This window comes from Anas platyrhynchos, chromosome 20 (assembly GCF_047663525.1).
Source record: "Anas platyrhynchos isolate ZD024472 breed Pekin duck chromosome 20, IASCAAS_PekinDuck_T2T, whole genome shotgun sequence".
Taxonomy (NCBI): domain Eukaryota; kingdom Metazoa; phylum Chordata; class Aves; order Anseriformes; family Anatidae; genus Anas; species Anas platyrhynchos.
Genome location: NC_092606.1, coordinates 4,072,628 through 4,096,177, shown reverse-complemented (window position 1 = coordinate 4,096,177; position 23,550 = coordinate 4,072,628). Strand labels below are relative to the sequence as shown.

General features: G+C 41.8%; 2 protein-coding genes across 10 annotated transcripts in view; both read left to right on the top strand.

The window, feature by feature from the left end:
- The first annotated feature begins 2,905 nt into the window (after positions 1 to 2,905).
- LOC101798148 (transient receptor potential cation channel subfamily V member 2) lies at positions 2,906 to 17,070 on the top strand. Of its 8 annotated transcripts, XM_013102997.5 has the most exons (19): positions 2,930 to 2,948; positions 5,321 to 5,576; positions 5,801 to 5,962; positions 6,232 to 6,344; positions 7,236 to 7,532; positions 8,192 to 8,325; positions 8,655 to 8,807; positions 9,524 to 9,664; positions 10,125 to 10,423; positions 10,869 to 11,045; positions 11,507 to 11,665; positions 11,794 to 11,889; positions 12,421 to 12,491; positions 13,200 to 13,365; positions 14,118 to 14,184; positions 14,282 to 14,589; positions 14,994 to 15,112; positions 15,869 to 15,963; positions 16,537 to 17,070. In XM_013102997.5, the coding sequence occupies exons 5-19, from the start codon at positions 7,291 to 7,293 to the stop codon at positions 16,665 to 16,667; spliced, it is 2,358 nt and encodes a 785-aa protein (XP_012958451.1). In that variant the 5' UTR covers positions 2,930 to 2,948; positions 5,321 to 5,576; positions 5,801 to 5,962; positions 6,232 to 6,344; positions 7,236 to 7,290; the 3' UTR covers positions 16,668 to 17,070. The 8 variants fall into 8 exon arrangements, with proteins under 8 accessions (XP_071882301.1, XP_071882299.1, XP_071882300.1 ...); XM_072026200.1 differs by lacking the exon at positions 5,801 to 5,962 and having other exon boundaries at positions 2,906 to 2,948; positions 16,492 to 17,070; XM_072026198.1 differs by lacking the exon at positions 6,232 to 6,344 and having other exon boundaries at positions 2,929 to 2,948.
- Positions 17,071 to 17,218: 148 nt separating this feature from the next.
- ITGAE (integrin subunit alpha E) overlaps positions 17,219 to 23,550 on the top strand; it is a 34,720-nt gene continuing 28,388 nt past the window's right edge. For both annotated transcript variants that reach the window (XM_005023105.5, XM_013102982.4), the window contains exon 1: positions 17,219 to 21,456. In XM_005023105.5, coding sequence (XP_005023162.4) covers positions 21,423 to 21,456 — 34 coding nt within the window. In that variant the 5' untranslated portion in view covers positions 17,219 to 21,422. The remainder of the gene's footprint in view (positions 21,457 to 23,550) is intronic.

The window sequence follows — 23,550 nt, the reverse complement described above, 5'->3', positions numbered from 1 at the left end:
CTTATAAAGGGAGTGTAGCCATTCAGGTGCCCTTCTCTGAGGTAAGGATTGTGGCTTTCAAGGTATTTATCTACTGAATTTTGAAAGCTGCTTAGCTGTTCAAAGTGAGTTTTGATACCTGTGTACGTGGCACTGTGCTGGTGCACTTCGTTCCTTACTGCTACCACATGTTACACACCATCTAGACTTTCTTGTCCACTTTAGTGCCCTAGCTTGTTCCACTTGAATTTCAATTTAATGTTACTGAGCATCTGTTGGAGATGCCTGGTATAGTAATGCGCCCATATTAGCAGTGTGTTCTTAATAAGGATGCAATCGTAAAGACAAAAAAAAAAGTTAAGCTGCCCATTGTAACCAAGTGAAGTATTGCTGGTTACAGGGCTGGTAGTTTTTTAGCAACATTTCATTCCCTGACTGCTAGATGTAGCTGTGCTAGCAGAAACCTGAGTTCAAAGAACAATTGCTATTTCTATCCTGATGCTTTCCTTCAATTACCTGATTTCCTGCAATACCATTTTCTTTAATATTTTATTGATTTTGTGCTTTTTATACTTTAGACACTTCAAGGTGTCTTTAATAGCCCAGCTGTCCTTAGTGGACAAATTCCATGAGCAATTTACAGTCCAGAGGGGACATGGCCCTAAATAAATTTACATTACTTATCTCTTTCTGCTCCTGATTTGCTCTATGGTAAAACCAGCTGCTTTATCTTTCATGGCTCATAATTAATAGATGCCATTTCTCAATTCTTTTAATAATTAAACTGTGCTGCATGGTTACAGATGCAGTTGCTAACTAATCAGATAATGAAAGCTGCAGGTTCAAGGGTATTTGGGTTCTGGTTACAGAATTCAGTAAGTGGCAGGTTTTTTCCTTTTTTTTTTTTTTTTTTTTTTTTTTTTTCCCCCAGAGTTGCTTACTGAATGAGAACTGTTGCTGAAGTGTTCAAATGCAGTGCAGAATGCAGACACCCTCTGCAAGAGCAGAGACTGAGAATGTGGTGCATAGACATCAGAGCAGGTCTGCGCCAACTTCCCCAGCGTATGCTCACTCCACCTTTTCTCTGCCCAAACCAAGCCTCTGCTGAGCCGTTGCCACTGCTGTTAGTGGATGGCTCACCAGCAGAGCCACACGTACAGATCCTGCTTCAGGCTGTTGTTGCACCCAAGGCACTGGGCCATGGGTTGAGGGAGGAAGGTTGAGATGCTGTGACTGGGGAGCAGCACGGGCCTGCTCCAGGCAGCCTGAACTGGTTGTGTGCAGAATAAATGTGGCAATAGGCTGTTTTCCCCAGCCTGCTAGGAAGATTGCTTAAGTGAGGGACATACTGAAAGTTATCCAGCTCTGCGTTTGGCTTCCTAGAAATGGCCCAGAACAGTAAAATGACTCGTGACATCCAGAGATGCCGTCACGTTGCAGTGCTACCCTAGATGAGGGAGGGGCAGTGTGAGCTGGACTGAAAGGGCTCACTGTGAGACGCAGGGATGCTGGTGTTGGAGTTCCCATTTCTCTTGTAGGAGCAGTGGTTTCTGGTCTCCCAGGTAGCTAACAGTGCAAAAGTGAATTAGGAAAATGTATATAAAGTTAAGAGTTTAATAGGCTTTAGTCAGAATGTAAGTGGCATTAAAATAGAATAATCCTAATGCCCCCATATAGATAACAGATTCCAGTAACATCCTTTATCCTGCTGTAACTTGAGCTTTGTGACTGGCCTTTGCATTGTTTCTTACACTTCAGTTAATTTCTAGTTCTGTGTTGCACTCTCTCTAATTCCAGGACTTCATGGTTTTTGTCCTTCGTACCTAAAAAAATAAAAAATAAAAACAACAACCAACCAACAAACAAAAACCCTTCAACGTCTTTTAAGACAAATGAGATAATGCTGTTATACTGGGGTTTGGATATGTTCAGTGGTGTCCTGTGCTAGCAACTGCCCCAAAGGGGAAGTCCTATAGGAAAAATGAGGGTTAAGGCAAGGAAACATTGGGAATACCTCGGTATTTTTGCATTGTCTCCTGTTCCAAAGTCACTGGGTAGTATCTGCATTCAAAGATTCTTGGCTGCACAATTTTGTATTTATGGAATATTCTTCAGGCATCATCAAAACCAGCCTTATTTGGAATTTGAGTTTCTAAATACTAACTATTGCTGATAACTATTTTAATACAAAGGCTAAGTGAATGACTATTTCTCAGAAATGTATGCCTACAACTACTGCTTTTTTTTCGAGCATGTCTTGTAGAGGCTGCATCAAGCATCAAGAATTGAGGTTCACGTGGTAGCCACTGGATGTCACTATTGCTCCACAGAAGAGTCATTTGAAACGTTGCATTTCGTGTTTTGCTGTTTTTTGATAGTTACTTCTTTAGGCTGTAAGTTTAGAGAAACGGATACATCGAGTACAAAGACACTGCAATTTAAAGAATATGAGAAGTGGATAGTTCCTTCAAAGGCTTGAGAAGTATGTAGATGGAAGCATTTAAATATAATGATATAAGACTAGTGGTTGACAAAATACCGTCTTGTAAATAAATTGAGTCACTGAGGCCATCAGACAAGTTTTGACAAGGTATTATATTTAGGAATATTTAGATTTTAAATTGAGCAGTGACTGATCCCTCTGATGATACAAGATTCCATCTGTGTAACTATCATAAATCAAGGTGCTAAAATTCATTCAATTCAGTGTGGGTTTTCCATAACAGTTGTATGAAAAAATGTCTGGCAATGCAAAAACAATTGATATTTCTCCAGGCCTGAAAGTACAGCTTTAAATGAAACAGTCTTCTCTTTTAGCCCTGTGATCTGCGTGAGTTTTGAATGAAGTGCTTGCCCACCTGTTCTGGAGAAAACATTAATGGTCTGCATGCTGCTATTACAGGCTTCCTGCTCCTGTGAAGACGATGGTGCTACCTCTTAGAGTGGCTGCAGATCAACTGCAAACACCTGTAAGTGTCTTTGATTTTCTATTTACAGCCTACAGAAAATGTGGTATTGGCCATAAGAGACATTTGTCAGTATTTGGTGGGCACATAGGTGAACAGAGAATACATATTTTAGGAGGTGTGCGTGTTCACATCTTTGCAGAAAGCGGTCTTCCTTATGCTCCCTGTTGCTTTCTCTTTAAGCAGGTTCTGGTCATTGTTTTTTCCTACCATGGGTTACTGTGCTTCTTCATAGAGCGTATGTTGTCTGTACTTTTACTGTAATTATCATCATGAAATGCTTCCTTTGATTTGACTTAAAATTTCACTTGTTTAGAATTTGGAAATTCTAAATTTAGAATTTAGAATTTAGAAGTTCGGAAGTTTAGAATTTGACTTTTCTCTTCCTGGATTCAGGGTTTCCACAGAATGTGTCTCCTGTCAGGAGAAACTTATGTGACATCAGAATTGTTTTCATCAGTAGAATAAGTACAGATCAATTGCAAGATTCCTCCTTGTTCCCCCAAATAAAAGCCTCAAAAGGCAAGAGGGTCATGTATTGCTTTTAAAAACGCATGCTAGCACATAGGTGAAAATCAATTGCTTCTTTTTTTTCTCCTCATATGTAGCTTTGGATAGCTTTCTCCTGAGTCCTAACAGCTATCAGGACTTTAAATACTGCTGGCAAGTACTTGTGAAGCATTATCACTAGCTCACCTAGCTAGTGCACAGCAGTGACATAATCACGTTACTGGCCTCAGAATGCTCAGTTGCTGGCAAGTATGCATCAGGGCAGACCTTGCGGTTTTTGTGCCTCGCTTCTCCCTCCTCTGAAATGGAAATGGGAGTGTTTACCATGGTGTCCTCCCTGTGAAAGCGTGTGCGCATGTGTGCAAGCATACCAAGGTTTCTGTGTTCTCCCAGCAGCTCCATGTTTCTGTTTTGCTGCATTGACCTCTCAGCTGGCAGTGACTCCTTTCCCAGCAAGCTGCACATTCCCCTTCCTCTGTGTAAGCTATTAAAACCAGATGCGCAGAAAGAAGTCTGTTATGATGCACTTTTGTGGGCTGAGTTCGTTCCTTAGTTAGAATGGTGGGCTGACTCTCATGAAAGCTGGGGGAAAAGCCCAAGAGGATTGAAATCCATTAAGTCTGAGCCAAACTCCCAGGCCTGATTCTATGTCTGGTACCTAAGTAAATTAAGTGCAACAGGGCCACATTCCAGGAGACCCCACACCCTCCTGCAGTCCTGTCAAAAGAAAATTGCTTTGGGTTCTGTTTGGGCTTGTGGCAGCTTTGGAAGGAGAGATCCATAGCCAGAGTTCAGCATGTCATGATGTGGCACATACGTTCTCAATGGTTTTGGATCAATTGTTGACTAAGCTTTGAAACTTCCTGTGGGATGTGCCCCTGCTATCAAGCTATCGCTTAAAAGAGCTCGGTACCATTCTGGTAGTTAATGAGATTTTCTAGATGAGCTCTAAATCACATACATGGCTTTGTAAACCACCAGTCCTCTACAGAGTATGGGTGAGAATCACTCCTCAGCCGTTTCGTTCTGGGGAAGGCCACAGAAGGTGCTGAATGTCATCCTGCACTGATGCTGCTGGAAATAATGATCATATTGTTTTTTCGCCTTACTTCTGTTAAAAGTAGGACAAAAAGAGCCAAGACACTTCATGTGGTCTGAGGTTTTCTGTGCCCAGAGGTCCTGTATAGGGAGTGATAAGTGAAAGGGTGCTGTTGTGCATGCGTGGTCTCAACTACGACCAGTTGTACATCCGTTTTCCCAGAAGCAGCCTCTCCAAAACTCCCCTTCCTTTGGAGAACCAGCACATTAAGAAGTGGGCACCAGTGGCAAATTAAGTAACCAGTAGCCGAAGTGTTTAGGAAGTGGGGCTGCTTCTTGAATTCTCTTGTCCTTGTGATGAGCAGCTGATGCTTAGGCTAACGTCCTGGCTAGTTTGTCTGCCATGGTTTTTCTTTGCCTCGTAACTGTGGTGTGTGAAGCTGTGTGAGAACTGACTTCCCACAGAAACAGTTGACTTCACATGTTTCTTTGCATTCTTGCCCTGGGGCTGAGGGTCTTGTGACAAACCTCACAGCTAAACCACAGGCTCTGGAGCTGTCAGGGTCCAGTCAGCCTCCTGCCTTGAGATCTAAGCGGGCTGTTGTTGAAAGCCACAAGATGTCGCCTCTCTGTGTGTGCAGGCAGGGGTTAAGCATTATGAATTTGCAATAGCCAGGCAGCTTTCCCATATAAGAGCACCGCACTCATTGGCTCTCTCTTTTACTGAGAAATCTATCTAGTCATTTCCTGTGCAAGCCCTTCTTCACTTTGCAAAAAGCTATACAGTTGAGTAAATAATAACAGTCAGCAGTTATCTCTTCTCACAGGCAGCCTGGATTCTCTCATGGACCACCACCAACCAGAAGTTCAATGCTGCACCATCAGAAGAATGCTAATATGAGCGTGGTCTTCTCTGCAGAAGAAGAGGGCTCTCACCCATGGATGTAAATAATTTGGGGTCTGCTTTCATGCTTATTAACACTTACTTGACTTGGTTTCTACGAAGAGATTATTTAACCTCTGAAGGATCGGTTGGGATCCCCCGTCAGATCAGTTCTTGGGTGGAGCTTGCAGCAACTTGGGGTAAGTGCTGTGCTCTTCCGCTTTTGACAGCAGGGCTTTTTTTGTGCTGCACTACTCAAAATGGCTTGGTAAAGTCGCAGAAGGAAACAACTCAGCTCTTGAGTAGAGAAGTGAAAGTTGAGCTGACAGAGTGAGCTGTCTGTTTCCTAGGAAAACACAAAGTGGATGTATATATTTCAGGGTCTTTTTTTTCAAGAACCATCTTGCTCTTGCTTTTAAACCAGACATTCTGTCTGTAAAAGACTGACAGTAAATAACTCTCTTGAGCGCTGTGGAGAAATGGAAACTGCAGCTGAGAAATGATTTGGGGGAAAGGAAGACAGAAAACCACAAGCAAACTATTATGGAAGTACAAATAACCCTCTGAAGGATTGACGAATGTACCAGTAAGTGTTTTGGGGGAGAAAATAAGACTGAAACGGGATTGTAGGGTGTATGCTTGTGTGTACAGAGGAATGTTTGTCATTAGAGTTCAGACTAAACTGAATGGCTGACTTATAACGGTTCGTCATGGAATCAGCCCTTGGATTTCTTGCTGTGAGCTGCATAAAGATGTTTTGTTGCTGTTTTCTGCCTAAAGCTAACTATGCTTCCCTGCATCCTAATCTAAGCCAGAATGCTTATGCTGTGTCCGTTTACCTCTTTGCTGGTATAGGCTATGGAGTCTGGCTGTAGTCCCAGCAAGGGAGATTTCTCTTCAGAGAAAATCTGTTAACCATTTGGAGGGAGTACATGCGAATAAGACGGAGTTATTAAGCTCTGGTTCAGGTTGGTAACTGTGGATGTTTCCTTGCTGCCTCACAAACTGTGTGAACATTCTGTCATATCCTGACTGCAGATAGCTTGAGTTGGGTGTGGATCTGAGATGTATCCAGATAAATATGAGATGTTTCAAAAGGGTAAAAATGAAGTTCAGGCCGTATTAGATGAGACAAGTGGGCTGGCTGGGTGCTCTGTACAGCAGATCTGGGTCCAGTTTTGCTCTTGTGGGTGCTGAGCTGTGTTAAGGCTCCAAATGTCCATGCAGCACCTGTGGTGTGTATACTCCTGTGCTGTGGAGCTGAAAGTTCAAACCCACACTCACTGTGATAGCCAACACCACGAAGATCTCTCACATTTTACTCCAGGTTGCAGTGTGCATGAGAGGAACATAATTTGTGCATGTTTCCCCTGTCGAAATACTGCAGTTTATTACCAGCAGAAAACATGAACAAACTTAGTACTCTGTTGCAAAGAAAGCCTATGGTTAGTCTTATCTTTTTAGCCACTTGGTGACTGGCCTGCATTGGCTGCACTGAGACAAGAACAACGATCATGGTCTCCTAAAGATCCACTCTCCTTGCCTTTTATGTAAGGAACCTGTGCTGTTGCCAACAGGTGAGGTAATCTCACAAAGGGGGTTCAGATGTTCTGCAGATGAATAGCCTGTATTTCGTGTACTGCTTTTGGACTGCTACTTCAGGGGTACCTCGTTTAAGATCTTGATCCTTTACTCAAATACTCCCAATCATGCAGAGTTTTACTGAATATCTCTCAAGAGACACATAGTCAATTGTAGGAACACTGGATGTGGAAACATGGTTTTCTGTATCTCTGTGCCACACAGTACACATTCTAGGTTTGTGAACAAATTGTGTAAATTCTCCCACTCCCTTACAGGTTTAGTCTCCCTGTGGGGAACGTCTGGTGATCTGCAAGACCATCTCTGCTAGAAATGGATAACTTCACAAATGGGCAGCCAGGCCCGGGTCAGCGGAACAGGCTGATGGGATTGCTAGAAACAGATGACAGTATCCCTGAAGATAAACCTACATCGAGTAAAAAGGATGAAAGATCAGGGCTACATGGAAAGAAAGGAGAGCCACAGCCCTTGGAGACACCTTATCAGAAGGAAAGCAGTGACTTCCCTCCTAAAGTCATGATTAATCTGAACTATCGGCCTGGACTTGTCAGCAAGTGAGTGACTGTTGGTTATTTCACAAGGGTGGGATCCCTGTTGATCTGTACTGACCTGTGCTGATATCCTGTCCCTTGCCAATAAGCTTTACCGAAGTTGAAAGTAAAAATGCCAATTCAGGAATATTATGGGCGTCTTGTGGGAGGTAGTAAAAGGTAGAAGGGAACATATTAGCCTTTTCCCTCTGCACCTGGAAGGTAAGTGTATGGTGTGTGTTGTGTATTTGGGGTTTATCTGAACCAAATAGCACCAAGTAAGCTAAGTTGAGTGTAAGAGCAACTTAGCATGGAGCCCTATGCAACTGAACTGTTCTTGCCGAGGAGGGATGTAAACTAGCTAGCTTATAGAGAGCTTCACACCCTGTGATGGGACTGATTCTGATCCTGTAGCTATCTTGAGCTTCTTTTTCTGTGCTCTGGATATGTTCCAGGGTTGCACATCAGACTGGATCTGGGACGAGCTCCAGCTGATGGAAACAGCAGTCACTTAAAAGCATTGTGGGAAATAACTGTCTCTATTTTTCCTTTAACGCAAAAATAAAATAGTTGTTTTTCTGTCAAACCCTTTTGCCTCCATCCTTTCTTATACCAGCCCTCTAAAACTTGTTGCTTGTATTATGCTCTCCAGAATTTATTAACACTTTTCATTTCTCCTGCAGCCAGAAGGACCCCAATCGCTTTGACAGAGACAGGCTGTTCAGCGCAGTCTCCAGGGGCAGCCCCGAGGCACTGAACGGCTTACTTGAGTACTTGAGGAGGACCTCAAAATTTCTCACCAATTCTGAATACACAGGTAGATTCCTACTCAGTACTTCATAAACTGGGTGAGCAGAGGTAGCACTTATTTATGTATGAGTGGGAAGCAGGGCAATTTGCTCTTGTCTTTTTACTTTCTCCAGTTTTCTGTCTATTCTTTTATTCCCTTAAAGTCCATCTGAGGTCAGAGAATGCCATTAATTAAGTATTTCCTACAGCTGTACTGCAGACTGAAAATACTGAGGCCCTTAAAGTAACTATTGTGTTTGCTCCTACCGTGACAGTTAAGTCCAGGGCACACTGAATCAGGTAATATAGGTGTGTGTGAAGCACGTCCATAAACTGTTTGGTTTTTTTTCCTGCTAGATGCAAAGACGGGGAAGACCTGCTTAATGAAAGCCCTGCTGAATTTAAAAAATGGAAAAAATGACACAATCCCACTGTTGCTGGAAATAGACCAAAAGACACAGAATCCCAGGCCACTCGTCAATGTGGCATGCTCTGACTGCTACTACAGAGGTAAGGTTTTGCTGATGCCGTGTCAGATGAGTCTCCCCATCAGGCAGGTGAGGTGTGCAGGTCCAACAAAAGGAAAGGGAACTGGTGTTTATGTGCACTGCCATTCCAGAGTTCTGGTGCAATTACAGTAACAGCCTGCTCACCCTTTTTTAGATCTGATTTGTGGTTCTGGTACTGTCCTTTTCAGCCTTGAATTATACACTTCATTTCTACAAGTTTGTTTTTAGTCTATAAAACAAAAATGATACATGTTTAATGAACCCACAAATATGAGAGAATTTGCTTAGGAAATAGGGAAGTTTAGAATGCATTTCTAAAAGTGAAAAAGGAATACTGTATAGCTGTTAAAGAATGAGTTCTGCTTGCTAGGTTATCCTTTTAATAGCAGATATGCAACAGTCATGTACATGTATGGTTGTCTTTATCCTCCTCTCATAGCTCTTTGGAATTTTAGTACCAGACAGGGGGAATTGTCTGGTTTTGCACTGAATTCCTGATAGTCTTGGGGCTTGTTTTCTAGCTCATTGTTCACAGTGTGCTTTTCCAATAAAGTTGTTGAAAGTTATCAGTTGTCACCCATCCCCTTCCCAGCACTAATACTGTAGGATTGCTGTGCAGAACATAAAGCAGCTGTGGAAACAGTGTTTTACTGAAGAGTCCTTTGCCTGTTCCCTCGGGTATTGGCAATGAGTTACAGGTTTTGCTTGTTTCCGTAGGCCAGACAGCACTCCATATTGCAATAGAGAAAAGGAGCCTGGACTTAGTGAAACTTCTGGTAGAGAATGGAGCTGATGTCCATGCCAGAGCCCATGGCGAATTCTTCAGGAAGAAGAAAGAGGGAGTTTGCTTTTATTTTGGTGAGTCAGTGTGGAACACATTCCTTTGTTTTTTTAATGCCTTATTCAATGACACTAGTTCTAGCTGGGTTTGAATTACCATCTTCACTGTCCTGTAATCAAGGAGCTCTTCTCTTATTTGAATGGCTGGACTTCACAGACCAAGGTGTCCAATGAGCACTTGACATCATTTTTGGTTTTATGTATTTAACCCCATCCAGGGGGCTTCACGCAGAGACAAATGCAAGGTTAGTGCAGTCAAATTAAGTGTCTAGAAAAATGATCCCAAAAATAAGGAGTAACTGTTTACTGTAGAATCCTTACTGAATCTAGAGACACTGGAAAATAATTTGTTCTGTGGTCCAGTGGTAAAACTGCAGGCTATATTTTCCCAGAATTGCTTTTTTTATTGCTTAAATTTTTTTTTTTTTTTTTTTTGTCATTCCTGCTTCCCCTCTAACTACTGTCCTAATCTCTTCAGGTGAACTTCCCCTCTCCTTGGCTGCTTGTACCAACCAGCTTGATGTGGTGGAATATCTTCTAAACAACCCTCACCAAAAAGCCAGGCTCCAGGAGCAAGACACACTGGGCAATACAGTCCTGCATGCCCTGGTGATGATTGCAGATGACACCGAGGAGAACACCAAGTTTGTGAGCACAGTATACGTTGAGATCTTGAAGGCAGGTGTGAAGCTTGACCCAACATGGAAACTGGAAGAGATAGTGAATTATGATGGATTAAATCCTCTACAGCTTGCTGCCAAGACAGGCAAAGTGGAGGTAAAGATGAGTAAAGGGAATTCCTGGGGTTGCTGAGAAACAAGGGTGACTGCAGCATACATCCTCTGCCTAGCAGTGGGGTGTGATGGAGCAGTGTCTTGTATCCAACCTGTAGTAAAGCTGCTGATAGTGGCAGTGCCACAGGAGACACAAAGGAGGCCTCCTCCTGGCTGCTCCAGTCAGTGTCCTGCTGAGCCCCAGCTGGCTGCTGCTGCTGTGTCCCAGCCAAGGTAGCTGGTCTGGTCTGAAATTGGTTCTGCTCCTGGAAGAGCTGATACAACATGTAGTTACGTTGTCTGCTTTTAGCCAGTCTGGTGTATGGATACAACAAAGTATACAATGCAGAAAGCAAGACATTGTTTGAAGGTGATTTGTGTATGCTTGGGTCAGTCTGTAGCTTCCTCAAATACACCTTTTTTCTGGTATGAGTCTGGTTTCTCTTCAGATCTTCAAACACATCATTCAAAGAGAGATCAAAGACCCAGTGTACAGGCACCTGTCACGCAAGTTCACCGAATGGACATATGGGCCCATCCACGTCTCCCTCTATGACTTGTCCTCTCTAGACAGCTTTGAGGAAAACTCTGTGCTGGAGATTCTGGCATACAGCAGTGACACGCCAGTGAGTGCTTTTTACTAAAAGTTGAAGATAGCAATGTTTTTTCCTGCCTGTTTATATTGTTGTTATTTAATTATGCAAATTTCAAGTTAATGTGATCTTTTATACGATCATTTCTCTGGAAAATAAATGCATGGTGAAGTATTTGCATACATTACTGTTTGTAATTTGCTTAGAATGCCTTGGATAATCTATAAAATGAGAGGTGTTTTTGATCCTTTGGTTGTCCTAAGCTGAGGTTTGTTCAAATACCATGGTGAAGCCAAGCAGAATTAATTTCCTATGGGATGGTTAATTTTTTTCAAGGCCTGATTGAATAAACTCTTAGTGATTCCATAATTGCAGCCACTGAACTCTAACTCTGAAAAAGACAATCCTCTGGTGAATTTGCATTCCTGTTGACACATAGATACATTTATTGTTGGTGGTGTTTTTCTGGTTTGATTTTTTTTTTTTCCTCATAGAATCGGTACAAGATGGTGGTTTTGGAGCCACTGAACAAATTGCTCCAGCAAAAGTGGGAAACATTTGCTTCCAAGAGATTCTACTTCAGTTTTATCTCATACTTGTCATTCATGATCATATTTACAGCCATTGCCTACTATCAGCCCTTACGGGTAAAGGTAAGCCTGGTGTTTTTTCATCTAGCAAGGCCTGAATGAATGGAGATGTGTTTTAAAAGGCTTGGGGTGGTTATCACCACTACTGCTGTCTGTCTTCAATGTTATTTTTTTCTTTTATTTTCTTGCAGCCTTCATTTCCAGTGGAGTTCACAGCCGGAGGCTTCCTGTGGGTCTCTGGACTGATCATTATCTTGCTAGGAGGCATTTATCTAATTTTTGCTCAGGTATTGGCATCTCTCATCTAGTTTCACTGCATGAAAGAAAACACAAAACAAAACATTACTGACATAAAGGCAACGGATTTGGTTCTCCTGACATTAGGATGTGCGAGTGGGTGGCAGGAGAGAATCCTGCTCTGAGACATAGTATCAGTGTGATCTGGCAATGACAGGGTGGCATAAGCCAGGTTCCTGCACAAGAGGAAGAATAGGCTCACAACAGTAAATCATTAGGAGGGGTTTTTGTGATTTATGATACTAAAATGCATGCTTAGCGTTTAGTGCTATTAATGCTTTTGATAAAGCTATAGAGCTGAGTTGTTAGCCCTTGTTTGTTCTTGATCTTTTATAAATTATGGCCTTGTTTTCATCTTGGAAGAGTGACTAGCTGAAATTTGGGATCTTGAAAATGAAAGCTGGAGGAGAAGCTTATGGAACAAACCTCTCTCCTGTGCAATAGGCTATGCCAGGCAGCAATCAGCCTCGAACGTGCTCTGTTGTTCTAATGAATGGCTACCATTGATTTTTCTCTCTTAGAGTCTGTACCTGCGGAGGAGACGCCAGTCCCTGAAGACTATGTGTTCTGACAGCTGTATTGAGATCTTGATGTATGTCTCTTGAGGTTTTTAGTGCAATGAAAGCACGGGTGAAATTGGTTCTCTGCTGTGTGCAGCTAAGTTGCCCTAACATTACTAGAGAGATGGTGAGCAGGAAAGATTGATTCTCTGCCACTGTCTCCTCTTTCCATCCCTACCCTGCTTGTTTTTCCTACCTGCTGCATCTTGTCATAACCCTTTGTTGTAATGGACTTTGCTGGGTAGGGTTTGTCTTTGGATTTGGTCAGAACATAGTAAAGGCCAGGTCTTCAATTATTTGACAGTTAAAAAAAGTTACTTGCTGAAAAAGAACTCAAAGTTTTTAATCACACAGCCTCTATGGCTCAGATTTTGTCAAAAGGAGATAATTTCTCATTTTCCTGAAGAGAAATGTTCAGATGCATGTGTTTGCATGTATATGTGCATGTATTCATACGTGAAAATGCTTTTGCATTTCATATTAGTTGCATTTGTTATAGAAAACAGTTAAGAGTTTCCACACAGTGAGATTAACCAGTTCATAACAAAACTGCAACAGCGTATGGGTTTGGTTATAACAGGATTTGCTTATATAAACTATGAGTCTGATTAGCTGTGACTTTATATGCTCCACGTAGCCTGGAAAAATGTGTTTGCTTTTCCTTGCATAACAGAACAGATCTGCAAGTGGGCCTTTTTGTTGAAGTAAGTCAGTTCGTCACTCATCATATTTCTTTCCAGCTTCATCCAGGCTTTCTCCTTGCTGTTGTCAGCAGTCCTGTACGGTGCAAGCTCAGAAAACTACGTGGCAGTGATGGTGTTCTCCCTGCTTTTGGGATGGGTGAACATGCTGTATTACACTCGGGGCTTTCAGCGCACCGGGATTTACAGTGTCATGATACAGAAGGTCAGTACTTGGAAGAAACTTAGTGTGAAAAACTTTTAGGTGTGGGGAACTAATAGAAGTCCTTCAATTATGTTTATTCTCTTAGGACCATGAAAACCATCATAGAATTGATATATTGAGCCTGGAAATAAAGAAGTTGCAGAAGGAGATTAGATTGATTTCTTCAAGGAAGCGTAATGGTGGCAAACCATTAGTTTGATTATCTTTAATTATAGCAAGTTAGAGCAGCTGACACCTGTTGGTCAGAAAGCAACTCAAAACTAACAGTCAAAGTCAGCATGAGTTCCCTGGAACTGTTATGCTTGGGCTGAGAAGTGTTTTCAGATCCATATGGGAGTCTGGGATTAGAAAGGCAAGGTAGAAATGAGGTGCCAGAGAAGGATTCTAATCACCACTTGTGTGAAACCCAATGGAAATAGAAAAGAAAGAGCCATGTGCGTTGAAGTGATTTGGAAACAGTCATACTGGGGAAATGACAGAATTATTTATTAGTTTCAAAGAGCCTATTCATACAAATATAGAAACAAATATGTTATTGTAGTGCTCTCAGGTTAAATTCTCAAAACTGTAACTTACATGAGGAAGTACCTTAACATGCACTAGTAGTTTCTTAAACTGGATAAAGGCATTTTCTGCTTGCTTTTTGTGTTGGCATTGTTACAGGGGTTTGTTTTATGACTTGTGAGAACAGGAGATACTCGTGGTGATTTCATGTGAGATAAAGAATGGCGTTTCCTTCTGATTTATTTCAGACTATCCTGAGAGATCTGCTGCGTTTCCTCTTGGTTTATATGATCTTCCTCTTTGGCTTTGCTGCAGGTAGCAATTTAAATCAACATCATGTTATAGGCTGGGCTGCAAGAAGTAATGTTTTTCTAAGGAGGATTCTTTTTTTTTTTTTCTATTTTTCTCATAGCTTTGGTTACCCTGATGGGGGATGCTCCTTCACTGTCTCAGAACAAGTCTGTTGCTCAGATGGAGAATGCTGGAAGCCATGCTATGTATGGGGGGCTGCTCAGCGTCTCCCTGGAGCTCTTCAAGATCACCATTGGGATGGGTGACCTGGATTTCCAGGAACATGCCAGATTCAGATACTTCGTCATGCTTCTGCTGCTGCTTTTCGTGATCCTCACTTATGTTCTTTTGCTCAACATGCTGATTGCGCTCATGAGTGAGACTGTCACTGATATTTCTGGTGATAGCAAAAGTGTCTGGAAGCTGCAGGTGAGAGACAGTGCTGCTCAGCAGTTATGTCATGGTCCCAACTCCTACTTGAGTCTCATAAAATCAGAGATGACAGCACCTTGTCCTGAACCTCAGTTGTAAAATTCTCTTTTTTTATATAAATTTACACTCAGAGGATAAACCCTAACATCATTTTTAGGTGTATTTAAAGCTCACGCTGTTTGCTTGACTACTAGCCTGTTCAGATCCACATGCATAATTAACTTGAGAGAATTGTATTTTTTTTTTTGGTCTGATAATGTTAAGCTAAGGAACACCTTGGAATTGAGCTCCAAAGTGATTTTCCAAGTCAAAGTACTTGCTGATTCAGGAAGGTTTAATCAAAATGAGGCTCTGGGGTCTGTATGCCCTGTTTTCTCCCTGACATGGGTTTCTTCTTTCAGAGGGCTATTGCTATTCTGGAAATAGAGAAGGCCTGGTTGTGGCGCCAAGGTGGGAAGAGGAGATCTGGCTGCTTTATGTCAGTGGGCCTCAATAAGAAAGATGAGAGGTGGTGCTTCAGGTAAGCCAGATGTACCAGTACCCCTTGAACTCCAGCCTAGTAACAGATTCCCCTGAACCACCCCAGTGAATGTCAGGGCTGACTTGGCAGAGGGACCCAATCACATGTTCCTGGGTGCATGGAAATTGGCTGGTGACTGCAGTGCTGGAAGTTCAAAAGCAAGTCACCAAGACGTGTGCTGCCGAACCTGCATCTGTGCAGGTGGTTCTGGTGGCAGGCTGTCTGCAACGAAGCTTTCTTCTCTGCTGCCAGTAAAGCTGTGGTGGGAAGTCTGGAGGCTGGTAGCCCCTTAGCTCAGGAGTATGCAACACGAGAGCAACACGAGGGGGCAGCACCCCTCCCCTCGCACGGGGGCTGGAAGTGCAGATGAACTTTTTTTCCACCCAGCAAAACAAGTGCTAGCACCACTTCTGTAACTTGAGGGCATTATGTGCTGTGAAACGAGTATAGAAAGTGGAATTTAAGATGCTCCTTTGTATTAAGTATATTCCCTGGGAGGAACTGGAATACCTTAAAACAAGCAAATTACATAGACCTGCATACCACGTGCAGGGAGATAGATACTGACCTCCCAGAGCTTAGACTACAGAAGATCTTTACTCAAGGAAAAGCTCCGTGGGTGCCATTGCTACACTAGGATTGTGTTGGCAGGAAGGAGCTGGGATTGGGATTGGGATGGGATGCTGCGGAACAATGAGATCTAGGATGAAATGCTGTGTTTCATGCATCAGTGTCTGTTGCATTTTGTTTCTCCAGAGTAGAGGAAATTAAATGGACAAATTGGGCAAAGGAGGTGGGAGTTCTTAAGGAGGACCCTGGAAACACCAGTGATTCAGAAATAAATCCAGAAGGTAAATCAAATCATTAAGAAAGTTCTTCAGTATCCTTTTGGCTTCTTGCTCAGTGGCTATTCTTTACATGTTATGTCTTCAGTAATAAATTTTAGGCAGGCCAGCAAGAGCTTTTCTTCCCTTTGACTCAGATCAGCAGCCAAAATGTTGCTTTTTGTATGAAAGGTAAAATATAGGTCCGCTCATACCACAAGTGTTAAAAATCAAAGCTTTTACGACATAAGTCAGGGAACTAACACTGGCAACTTTCACAAATTCTGCCTTAGATCATTGTGTTTGCTTCCCTCCTTATACCTGGGAAGCAGCTCTCTGTGGACAGTTGTTAATTTCACTAGAAATATTTTACTCCGTGGTGGAACTTGGTCAGAATCTCTACTGGAGTTAAACACAGCCTTCTGCTCTTTCAGCAAAAGTTCTTCCTTGATGCTGGTATTCTAGGAATGGGGAGGTTACAGCACTTAATTTATCTGGTATATGTTGGATTTTCCCTAAACCTGCGCTCTTCTAAAAACTGGATTCCTTTGCCAGCTTCCTGCTGACAAAGGGCTGCTGTTTTTATGTCTCCTGATATAGAGACAAGATCAAGGAAACAGGTGACACAGAAACAACTGAGATCAGCTGTTTCAGAGGAGCAGTCACTACTGCAGCCCCAGCTATCAGCAACTGAGATGATGCCTCTAGAGGGACAAACCAGAAATCTTTAGCGTCTTCAAAGGAGTAGTCTTCCTATAGCAGCTTGAAGAATTGAAGGCATTGCCAGTATTAAAGTGCATTTCACCGAAGACTGTGGTTCAGCCTGTGGCTTTAAGTGTTTTCAAGCACTTTAATTATGAATTTCCTCTGAAGAAGCCATTTTATCTCAACCTTCTCTGCCTGACACTTTCTTATTACTATGTTTAAAGGTGCAAGAGCAAGATCATAGTGGCAGTGGGGAGTGGCCTTTGGGAGGGCAGTGCTTTGTCAGCTGCATAGAAATAATGCTGTTTGCCATAAACAAGTGAAGGATGGAGTTGACCTGCCTAAGAACAGGTTGATTTTTTCTTTTGTCACAAGAGACTGCACTGAAGTGCTTTGGAATAAAAAGTATTTTAGAGGCATAAAGAGTTACCAACGATGTAGCTGGTTTCTGTGCAAAACACTACTGGTGTGAGATGTGAGTGGACAAATACTCTAGCTTCAGTCATCAAGAGCCATACTAAATCTTTGTCTTAATACCTACTAAAAGTCTTTGTCTTAGTGTCTGCAGAGCTGGGTGTTTAGACCACATCTGATTTCCTGTTTTATGCTACGGTAATGAAAGCATTTGCACGATGTGCACATCACTTAAAAACACAGAAGTGATGTGAATCTTCTGGAACTGTAACCTCATAAGGTGAATTTCTGAAACATGTGCCCTTAAGAGATTGCTTTGTCTCTGTAGAAAACAGCAGTAGAATCCTGCACATCACTTCTGAGAGAGAGAGGGGCCAAAATGCTTCATGTGGTTAACATTTCCTGTCAGTCTTAGTGGGTTTCTTACCTTGCTGTAAATGGCTACCAGAACTTAATTGTTTCCCACCACTTCATGGTGGGAAACATCTTAAACTCTGAAGAGGAGTAAAAATAATGAAACTGTCTCACTTCCAGCCTATATTTAAAAATAATGTAGTATTTCTGTAAACTATCAGTATTACAAGTTTACTTAATTGAAAGTGTTCATCCTTGAATGTATTCTCAGAGCCTCAGCCTCTTCCAAAAAGAAATAGAAGATGTGATCAGCGTGGACTGTTAGGCGTTACCAAATTCCTTGTTACATTTCACCCAGTATTGTGATGACTTCGCTGCCATGCAAATTAACTCTTGTTTTCCATGCCTCATGCCAGTTTATGCAGCCACATCTGTAACAGACTATGTTGCATTGGATGCATGCTTTGTAGAGGAATGGGTAATGATAAACCTGAAAACGCTGCAGACTACAAATGCTGGCAGCGCCTTTCCTTCAGTAAGATAAACTAAGCAAGTCAAGATCTCCTGTCTATCATTTCTACTCTGAGCAAGCGAACCTGGGAGGTTTCTCTCTTGGAGACAACCATTTTAATCCTGTTGCTTACTTACACCTACATGACTGGCAGCAAAAGCATTGCTTTTACAATTTATTCCCTGTCACTTCAAACAGATTCTTCCCCTGTGCTGGGCAATTCCCTCTGCAGCTTCCCTCTGTTGGGTATCTGAATTGTAACGAACATTTCTCACTCCAGCCTCTGCTGTCTTCTTGCTTTGTAAAACCTTCAGCTGCTTTTTCCATCTATGGCTTTGTCCTAAGTGTTCCCAAGATTTGGCAAGGTGCTCATATTGCACAAAAGGATCATCTGACATGGTAATCTATTGCTGTGCATGGTGCTTTGCTGTAGTAGGGACACTTTGAGATTCTCAAGAAATGCAGAATCAGATATGACATCTGTGCTTGGAGTCTTAATACAACAAAAGAGAAATTGGGCTTGTCGGCAGTGGCTTTGGTAGCTGTGGGCTGTGACAGCTTGCTTTCAAAATTACCTGCTTCTTCAATTTTTCCTTAGACCTGCTTCTTTTTAAATCACTTTCTTAAGCTTGCTAATATTTTGATCTGCATCAAAAAAAAAAAATCCTATAATTTTGGTGCTTACTGTGAAACAGGCCCTTGCTATTCCTTGTGTTTCACAGTCACGCACAGAACACCAGTCCCAGCCCTCTGAAGCTCACACGTGAAGGAAGATGAACAGTAGACAGGGACAGGCAGATGCAACAAACAACTACATCAAATTGATCAGAAGGTTTAGCAATGCCCAGACTGTTGTACAGTTATTTGTGTTCATGGAAAAAAAGATTTTTGAGGAGTTCCCTTTCTGCAGTGGGGTCCTCCTATAAAGCTGAGGTGAGTCAGTACTACTGAGATCAACATCAGTAACCTCCTAGGTTTTTTGTATCCTCAATCAATGCACAAGGCTCCTCTTTGGCTTCACCATCTAAGCCACTTCCCATTTTGGTCACGTAACAAACAGGTAGGCTGTCTGGGGTTTACTCTGTGGGACGTCTGCTGTTGCTTGGAAGAGGAAGGAATGACAAGCAACTTCGTGGATTTGATGGCCCAACAGGATTCTGGGATCCACTCCTAAGAGATCATAATGTTTTGTCAAGAAACTCTTCAGTCCATTATACAAGAAATTATCAAATGGTGAAGCGTCCTTTCCCTTCTGCTTCTGGTATTTACCTACTCACCTACATGGAACCTATCTTCAATCCATCCCTATGCTAAGTGGGAGGCTTTGCAACATTCTCATTAAAAAAATAATATATATATATATATAATATCAAACCTATGTGAATGAATACCTGCAGTTTCTCCCCTCTCTCCTCTATGTATGAGCCATAAAGGCACTGAAAACCAAGCTATGCCACGGAGAAAAGACACCAGCAGCTCTCATTACCTTCCCTGCAGGGTCATGGATGCTCAAATCCTCCCGTGTGATTTGGTCTAAGTTGCCTGGTACGGTTGGGAGATGAATGCAAGACTGTATTGCTTCCAAACTACTTCTCAGTCACACTTTGCCAGGTCATTGCTTCCTGTGGCCTCTCTACCAAGCTTCAAACATCTCCCACTGCACAGTGATCCATCTCACTGCTTATCTGTGTAATTTTCTTAAAACAAGCTCCATGCCCAGTTTGTATGGTTCCTAACTCCCCATAAGGCTGTTTTCCTCAGGGGTAAGGTTTCAAGCAGTTTTTCCTTGTCACTCAAATGCTGTGCATGTTTTATCGCTGTTCCTTTCCCTGTTTTTTCAAAGCATGCTCTGAGGCTGCAGCCAGTACGAGGAGGTGTGTGTATCTGTCTGGCTGATTCCTTCTCTCTTCATCTCTTCATGACCTGACGTGCAACTGAGCATACTTTCCATTGCCTCTGTAGCTGGCTAAAGGAGCCTTTACAATGTGACAAGCAAAAGGGCTAAGACAAAGAACAGATGCTTTATATATTGTCTACATCAGCCACAAAGAGCTATTTCCAAAGCAAGGTGGCTGGCAGATTTCTCAGCTGGGCTGTTCTTGTTATTAGTAATCAGTTTTGTTCTTTGCTCTACTTAAAGAAATATCATTTGTCGCTCTGGGACTAAAAAAATAAATAAATAATAAATTAAAAAAAAAAAAAAAAAAAAAGACATTTTAAAGAAAACTGTTCACTTTTGCCACCTCCTGGCTGCTTCTGCAGCAAAGCATCAGAAAGGTGTGGCTGTGGCTGCCTCATGGCTGGCACCTAACTGTTATTAAAATCGGAGTGCAAGGAGTGTTTTCTTTGCTTGTTTTGGTGTAATCTTTTTCAGTTTAGGTATGTGAAATATGGAATACTAATGGCCCTTCTGGACTGCGAGGCTCTGGTGGTTGTTGCATGTGTGTTAAACACAGTGAGTCCTTAAAGGAAGGGAGTTGGAGGTAGCTAGAAAAAGTACATATTGCACTATTTTCTAAGAATATTTGGAGAATTTACACTTTCTGAGCAAAGAGCACCATGTCTCTGGAATGGCTTTCTTCTCTTCCCTGGTCCAACCTTTGCAAAGGATTTTTTCTGCAGTTAACTCTTCTGATTGCTTAACTTTTACTATTTCCATTTCACTAATGTGTATTTACTATTTATTACTTCACCAGTGAATAGCATTCATCATTGCACTTGCAATAACAACCCCCTGCATACAAACACTGCTTGCTGTGCAGTACCCTGATAGCCTGAACTATCTGGGATTAATTTTGGACTAGTCTGCTCCAAACTAGGGGCAACAATACAGAGAGATGAGGGATTAATAGAAGCCAAAGAATTGTTGGTACAGGGAGTAGAAATGTGCAGGATCCCTTAACATACCCTGGGCATCCTGCCACAAGGTGTCAATATTTCTGTTAATAATAATATATTAAATAAAAAGGGAACACCAGTGCTCTGTGTGTGTGTGTGATGGGGGGAACTCAACCTCTGCATTAAAAAATTACTATGATGAGGGGCATCTGAGAGCTGATATCTTTCTTAAATTGCTGCTGTGAGCTCACTCAAGTGGATCTGTCTGCAAATTTCTATTTGATGTGGCATGTCCACGTGGCAAGCACCAAAGGAGAAGGTGGACAGTACAAAAGCCCTAGAGGCTTTTCCAGATGTATCCTATCATGCTAGGTATACTAAGGGTGCTGATAGAGACAAATAGAAATGCTAAAAATTACCATGCAGTAACATAATGCTAAAAATTACCATGCAGTTTGCCTTTCTGTAGCTCTTTGCATCTGCAGTTTTATTAAAATGTCACTAGTGTACGCCTTGAAACCTCGGTTAGGCAATCTACAGTAGAGTCACTTTGTCTCAGCGAGCACAATGAGACGTGTAGACCTGGAGAATCATCAGAGGAAGAAAGCTGCTTTTGCCTGGTACCTCCACTCCTCCTCCTCACTTCATCTTAAAGCTGGGAACGATGAGGTTGTTCTTGTACCTGCTCTTCCTAATGAGTGAGTCTTATCTCTGCATTTATTTTCCATGCATTAGAAAATAAAAGTCTTAAAAAGTCTTAATTAGAAAATAAAAGTCTTAATAAGTCTTTATTAGAAAAAGAAAAATATTAGTCTGGAAACAAAGTAATTTCTGGAGACTTGGATCACTCCCTTTGTGTGAGCCAATAAAACAATTCTTACGTAGGAAGTTCAGGATGTTTGGGACTTGTATGGAATAAAAGTCCTTAGTTTGTAATGTGGGTTTCTACTTTTTCGCATAAATCCATGTGTTTGGTTGGAGAGAGTTTTATAGTGCTCATCCTTAGTGGGAGAAAAGTGGCTGCGGGGTGAAATTCCACTCAAATTCAAAACAAGAAGCAATCTTTAGCCTTCTATAATTTTTTTATTTCTTTGGCTGTTTGCTCATCATGAAGTAGGTTGGTGCACTGTGGATTAAGCAGTGTGTGCTATCAGAGAGACTTCCTATGAGTTTTTGGCTTACCAATCTCCTTAATAAGTGCTCTAGAATAGGATTTTTTTTTACAAGAAAATTCAGAACCTTTCTGTGAGAATAAGAATGCATAAAGTAAGGTATAGGCATGAATTAGGAATATTTCCTGAGCCAGAGTCAGTATCCACAGTGTTCTGTCCTATAACCCTGGGGGGACAATTCTGTCATGAAGTCGTCTCTAGCTGCTTGTCCCAGGATGGGTGACACCCTTCTGGTGCTGCTCCGATAGCTCCAGCAATTGACAACTGCACTTGGCATGTTACTGGCCTCGCTTCCAGCAACAGCACCAATAAATGCTAGATTGATTCTGTACGACACAATTCTTGTTTGTCTGGTTTCTTTTGCAAAAGATCCAATACTGTATAGATCTACTCCATCTGTACAGAAAGAATATTGTTTAAGTATTCATTTCATGCCCTGATCAGCATCACAGACTTTCTGGCAAGCTTTGTAATTCCAATGTGTTTGGGAAAAAAATGCTATTAATTTTATTTGTTTAATGAGATGTCAGTCAAAGTTCTCTGTAACTTGTTTTACTGTGAGTACAGAGTTAATATCAGGGTTGATGCTCTACTATTTTCCTTATTTGCATTTGACTTCTACATGTTAGATGATGATGTTTTATTTCTGCTAATACTTCTGTTATTGTGCTTATCGTAAGGAGCTTAGGTAGCTCCCAGCTTCGTTAAACTTGTAAGTTATTAAGAGAGGTGCCCAGAGAACTTATTAATATTTTTTTTTCAAATTTTGATCTGTCTTGATTTGGGTTATGCAAAAGTAAGGGGGAGTAACTGGTGGAGCCTTCTCTCTGTGTGTGCTTCAGTTGTTCTTTTCTATCGCTCTCCTTTAGCAAGCTTTTTAGCATTTGTGGGTTTTGCTGTTCAAAGTGGCACTGCAGCAAAGTGCAGTTGTCTGTCTTGGTGGGTCATGGTTAGGTTCCTGGAACTTATCTAAAAGATCTGTGCTGGGGGTGTAAGCATGTAAACTACAAATAATTTGCTGGTATAGTTGGTTAATTTATTACACGCAATTTTTCCCCTCAGGTTAAGTACAGTACACTTCACTTAATTCGAATACCTGAATGGCTAAAAGCTGAGTCATTTGTGTTGGAAATCCCTGTGAACAGGGAGTCAGGAGCACAAAGTTTAAATAATGTGGCTTTGCAGCATGACAGCAGCACAACTAGGTGCAGACTTGAAGAGTCCTGTTCCCAGGCCAAATACCATGTGAGCACAGGAATATTCACGAGTGAGATCATCTGTGGCAAGCATTTTTTTTTTTTATGTTGTCTGCTTGAGAGTTGCCCCTTACTTCAAAGACAGCTGAACTCATTCCAGCATATCTGGAGCTCTGTTTCTGTTTTGCTTTGAAGGAGTTTTACTGGAAGCCTTTGTAAATGTATGGAATTTTTAGACTACTACAGTGAAAGCATATACAGATGCCTAGAAGCATCTCTGAGTTAATTTAGGCCTTTTAGTTGGTGAAAGGAGATAAGCAAAATAAGGAGGTAGTTCAGGATGGTGTGCCTACACTCTGAAAGGGATGCATGTCATGTCCCTAAGTATGGGATGTTTCAGGAAGCAGAAGCAGACTGAAAATTC